At 45.2% G+C, this 10,777-nt stretch overlaps 1 protein-coding gene across 1 annotated transcript; it reads left to right on the top strand.

The window, feature by feature from the left end:
- Positions 1 to 9,769: 9,769 nt before the first annotated feature.
- On the top strand, positions 9,770 to 10,777 carry LOC144986700 (uncharacterized; the record flags this gene model as incomplete). Its single annotated transcript, XM_078934474.1, has 2 exons — positions 9,770 to 10,112; positions 10,286 to 10,777. Coding segments are annotated over 2 exons (573 nt in total), but the record flags the coding sequence as incomplete, so codon positions are not given.

The raw sequence follows: 10,777 nt of genomic DNA, 5'->3' as shown, positions 1-10,777 counted from the left end.
CACTGCGAAACAAAAACGTTTACATGCCTAACAACAAAGATTTAGCTCTGCAGCGTGTTGCTCATTTAAAGAAAAGACTCCAAAGAGACCCTGTTTTCTGCACGGATTACATGGCCTTTATGAATGACATGTTCACCAAAGGTTACGCTGAACAGGTACCGGATGAAGACCTGAAGGGTCCGGATGGGAAAGTATGGTATATCCCACATCATGGGGTTTACCACCCAGTTAAGAAAAAGTTAAGGGTTGTTTTTGACTGTGCTGCAACTTTTCAAGGCACATCTCTTAACACCCAGCTGCTACAATGGCCAGACCTCACTAGTTCTTTGATAGGAGTTGTGACTAGATTCCGCAAAGAGCAGGTGGTGATCATGGCAGACATTGAATCAATGTTTCATCAGTTGAAAGTACCTTCTGAGGATGCAGACTTGCTAAGATTCCTTTGGTGGCCAAATGGAAATTTGAACTCACAGCTGTCTGACTACAGAATGACTGTACATTTGTTTGGGGCATCATCATCTCCCAGTTGTGCTAACTTTGCCCTCAGGAAATGTGCCGAAGACAATAAGGATCAGTATAATCAAAACAAAGTGGACACAATCAGACATTGTTTCTATGTGGATGACTGCCTTGTTTCAGTGGCTACTGAAGATGAAGCCACAGTTTTACAACAAGAACTTGTTTCTATCTGTGCTAAAGGTGGATTCAAACTTACAAAGTGGATGAGCAACAGGAAAAATATTCTCGAAACTATACCAGAAGAGCTCCAATCCAAAGACACAATGATTCTCCATTTCAACCAAGATCAAGATCATCTTTGGGTGGAAAGAGTGCTTGGGATGCATTGGAGTGTGCATTCCGACATCTTTGGGTTCAAAATCACCATTAAAAACAGACCTCTGACCCGAAGAGGAATCCTCTCAATTGTAGGCTCCATCTATGTTCCACTGGGTGTTTTGAGTCCTGTGGTGTTATCAGCAAAATTATTGCTAAGAGACCTATGCAGAAGAGGAGTTGGTTGGGATGACACCATACCAGAAGATATTGCCAAAAAATGGATGAAATGGTTGCAAGAACTACATCTTCTGAAGGACTTTAACACTGAAAGATGCCTGAAACCACAGAACTTTGGAGAAATAACACAAGCACAACTCCACCTCTTCTGTGATGCAAGTCAACTTGGTTATGGATCTGTCGCCTACTTGCTGTCACGCAACACAGAGTCACAAGTACACTGTGCTTTTCTCATTGGAAAGGCGAGAGTAGCTCCCTTAAAGACAGTCAGCATACCACGAATGGAGCTCACAGCTGCCACAATGGCAAGTCGAATTGAAGGCTTCCTGCACACTCTATTTTTTGGACTGACAGCGCCTCTGTTCTCAAGTACATCAAGAATGAGACATCCAGATTTAAAGTTTTTGTTGCTTACAGAGTCTCTGAGATACTTAAGAACTCCCATTCATCTCAGTGGAGGTTTGTCAACACCACAAACCACCCAGCTGATCTGGCATCTCGTGGTTCAAAAGTGGATGCCTTTCTTAAAGACACGATGTGGACCTCTGGACCTTCTTTCCTCATGCAACATGAAAGGGAATGGCCAGTGAATCCTGAAGATATCGAACAACTTCCCTTACATGACCCTGAGGTCAAGAAAATGGTTGCAAATCCACTTCGAGCCAGCGAAGAGGTTGATCCAGTTATGACCATTATTCATCATTTCTCCTCTTGGACCAGGTTAAAGACTACTGTTGCTTGGCTTCTGAAGTTCAAAAGGTGGATTATGGTGTCCCACCGAGAGAAAGCTCTTTCAATCGCAAAAACTACAAAGATAAATGAAAAGCAACAACCAATCTCTAAGAAAAATAGAAAGGTCCTAAGTAAACAAGAATATGTTGAAAGATGTTTAACTGTGGAGGATATAGAAGAAGCTGAAGAGGAGATAATCAAGTACTGCCAAAAAATAAGATTTAAAGAAGAATTCTTCTGTTTACAAAGTGAAGCCGCGGTGAAAAGATCCAGCCATGTCTACAAACTCTGTCCAATCATAACAAATGGTGTACTAAGAGTTGGTGGACAGCTTAGCCGATCTTCAATGCCACTGGAGACTAAGCATCCAGTTATACTGGCTAAGGACTTGCATATTTCCAACCTTATACTACAACACGTCCATCATCAAGTGGGGCATAGTGGTCGTAATCATATGCTCTCTAAGCTTCGAGAAAAGTACTGGATTACAGGGGCCTCCTCTGCTATACGAAGTATTCTAAAGAAATGTGTTCTCTGTCGTCGACTAAATGCACAACCCCTGTCTCAACACATGGCTGATCTGCCAAAAGAGAGAATCTCGCCTGATGAACCACCGTTTACATATGTTGGCGTTGATTATTTTGGGCCTTTCGAAGTAAGGAGTCGAAGAAGTGTTGTGAAAAGATATGGAGTTATTTTTACTTGTATGACCATACGTGCAATCCATATTGAAGTAGCATCTTCGCTGGATACAGACTCTTTCATAAATGCCTTAAGACATTTCATAGCAAGACGTGGTCAAATCAAAGAGATACGGTCAGATAATGGTACAAATTTTGTTGGAGCAGAACGTGAGCTTAGGACAGCTATGGAAGGGGGGAACCAAGCAAGGATCAACAGCATGCTTCTCCAGAAGGGAATTAAGTGGAAGTTCAATCCACCCACTGCCTCCCATCATAGTGGATCCTGGGAACGACTAATCAGATCCATACGCAAGGTTCTTAATTCCATAATGACTGAACAAACAATGGATGAAGAAAATCTACATACTCTGTTCTGTGAGGTTGAAGCAATCATTAACAGTCGTCCATTGACTACAACGTCTTTGGATCCTCATGATCTGGAAGCCTTGACTCCAAATCATCTTCTACTACTGAAGACTTCACCATTACTGCCACCAGTACTCTTTGATGCTGCGGATATCTATGCACGTAGACATTGGAAACAAGTTCAATATATGTCAGACTTGTTCTGGAAAAGATGGACAAAAGAATATTTGCCACAACTGCAGGAGAGACAAAGATCACTTGGAATGAACTTCAGAAAGAAGCATTTTCTAAATGTTCCAGAGTCTCTGTCCTGGACTTTTAGGAACTGATCCTTCCAGAATGTGAATGTGGATTTGAGCTTCTTCATGGTCTACATCTACAGTTTTCATTGAATCAGCTTCTCTAGTTTCAGAAACACAAACTGCTCTGGTTCAGAGAAATGTTCTGTTCAGACAGAATGGGATTGAAACCCAAAGTGTGGTTTTCTCAGAGGAGCAGAGATCTTTCTGCTTCTGTTTGACTGCATGAAACCAGCAGTGACCAGAAGTGAGACAGAAACTAAACCACACCCCATTACTGAAAAGCATACAGGACGATCTAACACGCTGGACCAACCTGCCTCTGTCCCTTATGGGCAAGGTAGTCACGGTAAAAATGAAAATCCTACCCAAAGTTAATTATCTCTTCTCAATGATTCCCACACAACCGCCATTAAAATGGTTCAAAACATTAGACTCATCCATATCAAGCTTTTTATGGAACAATAAACCTGCAAGAATCAGTCTAAAAACTTTAAAATCTGCAAAAAGCTGTGGAGGATTAGAATTACCTAACTTCCACAATTACTTTCTTGCAAATAGATTACAATAAATCTTAAAATGGTTAAAAAATAATCTAGAAACCAACTCATGGTTAGACTTGGAACAGGCGTTAGGTGGAAAGATCAACCTGTCAGATCTACCATTTATTAGCCAAACAGTCAAAAAACAGGATTGTTTCAAAAGTACTAATATAAATTCCACTTTAACAGCCTGGTGGGAATTTCTCAAAATATCAAAATCGTCAATTCAACCGTGCAAAATGACACCCATCTGGAACAACCCAGACATTCTTATTAACAAAAAAATTATATACTTCCCAGCTTGGCAAGCAGGGGGCATAAAACAACTAGAACACATAATTATTGATAGAAGATTCATAACTCCCCAGGAACTTCAAGACAAACATGGAATAAATAACTTCTTGGAATATCAGCAACTTAAATCAACTATTGCTAAAAAGTTTAAATACAGAGACAACGATTTAAAGCTACCAGATGTAGTTACCACTCTGATCAATTTCTCAATGAATAAAACTCTCTCCAAAATATACAAACTTTTATGTAATTTAGATAACAATATTTCACTTCCAACAACAAAATGGGATGCGGATTTGAGCATCAGCACAGATGGAAGCTTCTGGTCAGAACTTTGTCTAAACACCTTTTAAACTGACAAAAAGTCCAAATCTGCAGCTAATCCATTTCAAAACTCTTCACAGAATTTACTACACTGGACAGAGGATGTTCAAGATGGGTCTCAGTAACTCAGACATTTGTCAGCACTGTGACAGTAATCTACCCGACAATTACATGCATGCACTGTGGTTCTGCACTCCTGTCCAGGCTCTCTGGCAGCAGGTATGTGCTGATCTATCAGTCTGGCTTAAAGTTTCAATCACTGCTTCACCGTCACTTTGTGTGCTTGGTGACATGAGTGCCATCGATGTAGAAGGAGGATTAGGCTCTATCATTTTCATAACTCTTTGTATTGCTAAAAAAAATATTTTAATGAATTGGAAAAACAAGAAAAATATAAATATAAGTCAACACAGAAATCTGCTGCTTGATCATATCAGCTTGGAAAAAATGTCAGCCCAAAGTTCAAATAACTTTGAAAGAATTCAGTCTCTCTGGTCTCCCATAGTTAACTCCATGACTTAGGGGGTGAGGGGCCTGGTCGTCGCTGCTCCTTGCCCTTCTGCCGTGGTTCGGGGTGGGGGTCGGGGCCTCCGGTGCCTGGCGGGGGGTGGTGGGGGCTCCGTTGGTCGGGGGGTCGGGCTGGTGCGCTGCGTGGTCCTCTGGGCTTGGGTGTGGGGGTGCGTGGTGGGTGGGTGGGGTGGTGGTCTGGCTTGGCTTGGGGGGGTGGTTCCTTTGCCTGTTCTGGGGGGGGGTGGCGGAGGGCCCTGCTCGGGGGGGGAGGCCCGGCGGCGCTGGATGGGCTGCCCATCTGCGCCTGGGGCTTGGATCGGCCCTTCCCTGGCTCTGGGGCGGGACGGGACAACCCTCTTGGGGCCCCCGGTCGCTCTGGGTGTCATCCGCTTCGGCTGCGGGGTTTTGGGTGGGGTGGTGTGGGGGGTCTTGTCTGCCCTGTCCTGTGGGGGGGCATTCTGGGGGAGGGGGGGGCCCACTATTGGTACGGGGCAGGGGGGGTTGACGGGTCGGTGTCTCCGCTGAGGCCATCGGCGGTTTCCCCGGCTGGTTGGCTGCCTCGGTCCCGTCGAGGCGTGACTAGAGCTCTTCTAGGGCCGGCGTTTGGAGGTGGGGGCCTGGGCTTGCTCCGGGGGGGGGGGGGGGCGACGCTTTCTGGCTCCTCTCTCTCTGTGTGGGGTGGGTGGTGCTGGGCCTGGGATGTCGGCGCCTCCGGGGGTGGGGCCCCTGGGCTGGGTGGGCCTGGCCCCTTTGCTGGGGGGGGGGGGGGACAGCTGTTTGACCACCGGGGGACAGTCTACCAGCTGTCCCCAACTTACCCCCTTCCTCATATAACCTCATATTAGGGTAAGGGGGGGGGGGCTTAGCCTGCGATGAGCCTTGGGGGGGGGGTTACTTGGCAGTGGCCCCCCTCCTATGGTTGCCGTATGGAGTGGGCCCCCCTTCTTTCGGTTTTATTTGCACCTTAGACATGTAGGGCCCTTGGTAGGGGGGGTGCTTGGACATCACTGCCAGCAAGCAGCAGATGTCCTCCTAGCACCCTACCCGCCAATTTTTACCGCACCTTAGACATTTAGGGCCCCTTGGTGGGGAGGGTGAGGGGACGTCACTGTGAGTAATCAGGAGATGTCCCCTTAGTGCCCTACCCGCCAATTTTAACTGCACCCCCCTTAGTACACACACCCCTCCCCCCTCAATATATACATCCCAACATAAACACACACACATGCACACACACACCCTCTCAAACACACATACACGCACACACATTTTGCAAGGAAGGTGGGACCTAGGACCATCTGTCCCCTACCTCTTCCCTGGTGGGGGGTACGGGCCCCTTTGCAACGGCGGCCGTGTCCCCGGGGTGCCGGCTTCCTGGGCCCGGCGGTGCTCTCTCCGCGCGATGGGTGGGGTTCACATTACATCTGAGCCGGGGGTGTTCGTGTCCCTGGGGGGTGGGTTCTGGTCGTTGCTCCTGAGCGCTGGGCCCCGCCAAATTTCCAACTGTGGCCAAGCCTGGTCGGGCCGTAAATACAACACCCCTTGTGGGCCCTCTTTTTTCCCCGGGGTTCCCCCCTCCTGGGCGGGGGCGGCGGGCCCCTGCCTCGCTCCTCCCTGGACCAACCGTGGGCCGGGCGGATGGCTGCCTGGAGTGCGGAGCGGGTCTCCCTTGGGGGGTCCTGGCCTGTACCTGGGGTTGGGGCGGGGTTATGCCCGGAACTCCTGGGTGGTGGTGGGGTGCTCGTCTGGGGCTGTGGGCGTCCTTCTCCGGTGGGGCCCTGCGTTGGGCTCTCCCGGCGCGGCGGGGGGGCTGCTCTCCTGGTTGGGCTGGGGCGGCGCTCTCTTCCCCTCCGTGCCTCCCTGCTCTCTGGCTCTGGGGGCCTTGCGGCGGTCCTGCTGGCCCTGGCCTGGGTGGCGGGCTTGGTCGCCCGGGCGGCGGTTGTTCCCTGCCGGTTCCCGTGTGGCGTTGGGGGGATTCCGGCTGCCGCTGCTGCTGCGGTGGGGGTCTTGGGGTGGGGATGGCTGGGCACTCTCCCTCCGTCTTTTCACGTTCCACCATCCATTTTAGAAGAACATAAAAACTCACCTGAGCACAGGTGTTAGCTCACCTTTGCACTAACAGTTTGCATGATTGAATGACTGAATTATCTCACACTAGTTGGTTTTAAGGCATAAGTATGCGTGTGAACACTATCTGTTTTGTGTACAGTAAACCCTTGTTTTTCGCGGGGGTTACGTTCCAAAAAGAACCCGTGATAGGCAAAATCCGTGAAGTAGAAACTTTTTTTTTTTAACAAGTATTATACAATTAAATTCTCTATTATACATTGAAAAGAAAGAACAAACCGTTTTACAGGCTCAATCATTTCTTTCACAAATAAAAGTACTTTAGAAAAGGGTTTTCAACAAATATCTTTTGTACTGTACTGTCAAATAATAACTTTAATCATCAATGTGAACAGAAGGCTTCAAATCGCAGTGATTAGCCCCGCCCACCGCGACCCGAGAGTAATTGGATTAAACGGGAGAAAATTTAAAATGATTTTAAAAAAAATACAAAGCAAGGTCAGACAAATAGTGACTCAGGTGTATTTAACTGCTCTTGAGCCGCTGCATCCTGACTACACTCTGCAGTGTTTTCTCCCTTTAAAGCCCGCGGTGCAGCTGTGTTTGTTCGGGAGAAGAACACAGTGATTGACAGTTGTTGTTGTCGCTCTTTTTTCCATGGGTTATAGAGAAACTCGAAATTGCAAGATGATTTGCACGTATCTGTTGTAAATTTGGCAAGCTGTTTTACCTACGTGTACATATTAAACTGCAACGTTATTGACGCACAGGTAGAGAAGTGGAGTGACTTTTTAGCCAATCAGAATGCAGAACACAATGCACGATGCAAATCCGTGAAGTAGCGAAACCGTGAAAAGTAAACCGTGTTATAGCAAGGGATCACTGTACATGTCGACAGGTGGACATTTTTGCGGCTAACAGGTGTGTTTATAACATTTGAGTGTGTGTGGACAGGCCCTGCCCTTTTTGTACTACATTTGAACCTTACCATAATGATTAACAACAAGTAAACTTGTTGCTTTATGCTGCTTCATGGTCTTATCCCCCTTCCCCTCCTATTATCACCCTCCTACCCCCCCCCCTCTCTCTAACGTCCCTCTCTCTTCTTCCCCTCTTTCCTTTTCCGTCCGGTCCAACACCAAAGATTTTCAAACATGATTGAAATTAATAAAGTTTGGCCTCAATTACAAAAGGGGTTTATTCAGACATACCTTTGGTTTGTCTGAAGATTAATAACCCCTCTTGTTAAAGTAAAATATGTCCAACACAAGAGGCTCTCAGCTCTCATCTGACTGCCCAGCTGTTGGACAGGACAAGTTAAAAAAAAAACAAAAAAAAAAAGAAGTGAGACAGAAACTCTGAGAGTGGAAGTGAGCTCTGAATGCTGAATGTGTCTGTGTTTGGACTCCCAGCAGAACTGTGCTGCTCTCTCATGTTCCTGTGGTTTCAGGAGGAGCAGAAGAAAACAGACTGATGGACTTCAGGATAACTGAACACGTGCACAACTCTACATTTCCTCTTTCATGCTGTCACTTTCTGCATGAATCTTTCATCTAATAACTGCAGGAATATTTGTCATTTTTTCTCTCATTTCACACAGCAGTTCACCAAGTTCCTCCACTGCAGACAGAGACAGTCATGTTGATCTGAACATTAGAGAAACTCATCATGGAGCTGAAATATGATCCTGATTCACTCAGATGACACTTTAACAGCACACAGGTTTTTGTAACACACTTTCTCACTGTGTGGGTCGGGCTATTGGTACTTCATCTTTGGATCTGGAACTGGACTGTTTGTAACGGGTAAGAAGAACCATTTCTGCTCCTTCAGCTGTTTGATTGTAGAAAATGTGTTTCAAGTCAGTTTCTGCTGCTTCAGCTTCACATGTTAGTTTGTTCATCATTAGCAGAGAATTCATCAAGCAGCCATTGTTCCAGAAGAAAAGCTGAATCATTTCTGCAAACATGTTGAAATCTCACTGAACAACTAAACTGATTCTTGATTTCTGCAAATCTGAGTGATGTTCCAAATATTTAGAGTTTGATGGTCTCACTGATTCTGGAACATCTGCTGGTTTCTGAGAACAAGATCAGATCTGAGCTTCAACTGAATTTAAAGCAAGTTTGGAAACAAAACGGAAGAAAATGATCATTTTGACAGATCTTGACTAACTTGTTTAAATTAAATCAATATGATAATTTAAGACACAATTGTAATTTACCAAAGTCTAGATTTGAAAAAAATTCAAAGCATTTTGCATAAGTTACCTTTAAGTAAAGTAATTATCATGAAAAACAAAATTGATTTGTTGGATCAATTATTGATCGTATAATGTTATTATTTTTTCACCAAAAAAATAATTCAAATTTAAAAAGTCTGAAAATCTAGAAAATAATTAATGTGAGATTAAAGGGATAATTTGACTACAGTGTCTTGGCATGTTCTCCCCCTACTTTTCTTTCTTATACATTTAAAAAAAAAGTTTGGAGTAAAAGGATGTTGTTTTTAGAGCAGCAAACTAAATATATATATATATATTGTTTTCTAATAAAATGGCTACTTTTCTGGATAAAAAAATAAAAATTGTTTAAATATAAAAAAAAGAAGAATTTTATCATAGAATGAGAAAAAATTTTTTTTGATGAACTTGAAACTTGAAAAAAGTTTCATTTAATTGAGGATATTTAATATTTTTAATCACATATTTAATGTTTAATTTCCAAATTTCTAAAGATCTTTTTCTTCCAAATGAGTTAGTCTGAGTGTAAAAATGATTTGCAGCCGTCGTTTCTCCTGATGACGGTTTGATGTGAAGCTGAATCCAGTGAGTGAAGTGAACTTTGTGCTGCATTGATGAGGAGTTTAGTGATCAGAGTTCATGGAGTTTCCAGGATCAGACTGAATGCACTTCTGGAAGCTGCTGTTGACTGTGTGAGTGTGTGTCTGTGCTGCTTGTTGCTGCTGTCAAACTTCAGATGAGTCCGTAGTGAAGCCCGTGGTGAGCGTGTACCCAGCAGCATCCAGAGTCCATGTGGAGGGGAGCAGCTCCCTGCTGTGTCTGGCCTCAGCCATGTTTCCTCCTGTGGTCCAGTTCTCCTGGAAAAGACAGAAGAACAACGGACCACTGGAGGACCTGACCTCTGAAGAGCAGCTGGATCTCAGAGAGTCGGGACGCAGCGCCTCCATCCTGCTGCTCCATCAGCAAGAGGACAGCTCCTATAAATACATCTGCTCCGTCAAACATGAGGGGGGCACAGTGGAGGCCCAAACACAACAAGGTAATGAAGGCTTGGTGACTGTGTTCAACGGAGATTCAGCTTCATGCTGACTCTTTCTGACTCTTTCTCTGTTTCAGAGGTTCCTGCATTTCCAGCTGCAGGTTCCACAGCAGCTCCAACATCCCATCCAGCAGCTCCAACATCCCATCCAGCAGCTCCAACATCCCATCCAGCAGCTCCAACATCCCATCCAGCATCTTCCAGCATTCTAGCAGAGGGAACAGCCTCTGTTCCTCCTCTGGACCTGGTGAAGCTGTCCTTCCAGTCTGAGTGCAGGGTGAAGCTGCTCTGCCTGCTGTACTCAGTGCTGATAGTGAAGAGTCTGGTGTACTGCTGTGGACTCTCTCTGCTGATGATCCTCAGAAACAAGGGAGCATCCACCAACTCCAGACATGCTGAATGACTGTTTTCTGCTCGTCTTTTCTCTCCATCAAATCTCCTTCTTTCATCTCATTCATCACTTTGATCACAGTTCTCAAATGTTCTTCATGACTTGCTGTAGATCCTTCATCAAACTGTGTCAGCTGTGTTGTAGAGATGGAACTTTGCAGTTTTCTGCTTTTTCATTTACATTTTCTGTTTCTACACATTGATCCATGTTGTTACATTTTATTTGCAACAATATTCTCAATAAACTCAAAGACAATTTTTCTTGTTTGAAGACA

This window comes from Oryzias latipes, chromosome 17 (assembly GCF_053564925.1).
Source record: "Oryzias latipes strain Hd-rR chromosome 17, Olatipes_Hd-rR_3.1".
Classification (NCBI taxonomy): domain Eukaryota; kingdom Metazoa; phylum Chordata; class Actinopteri; order Beloniformes; family Adrianichthyidae; genus Oryzias; species Oryzias latipes.
Note: the sequence above shows the minus strand (reverse complement) of the source record. Positions and strands in the feature narration are given on the sequence as shown.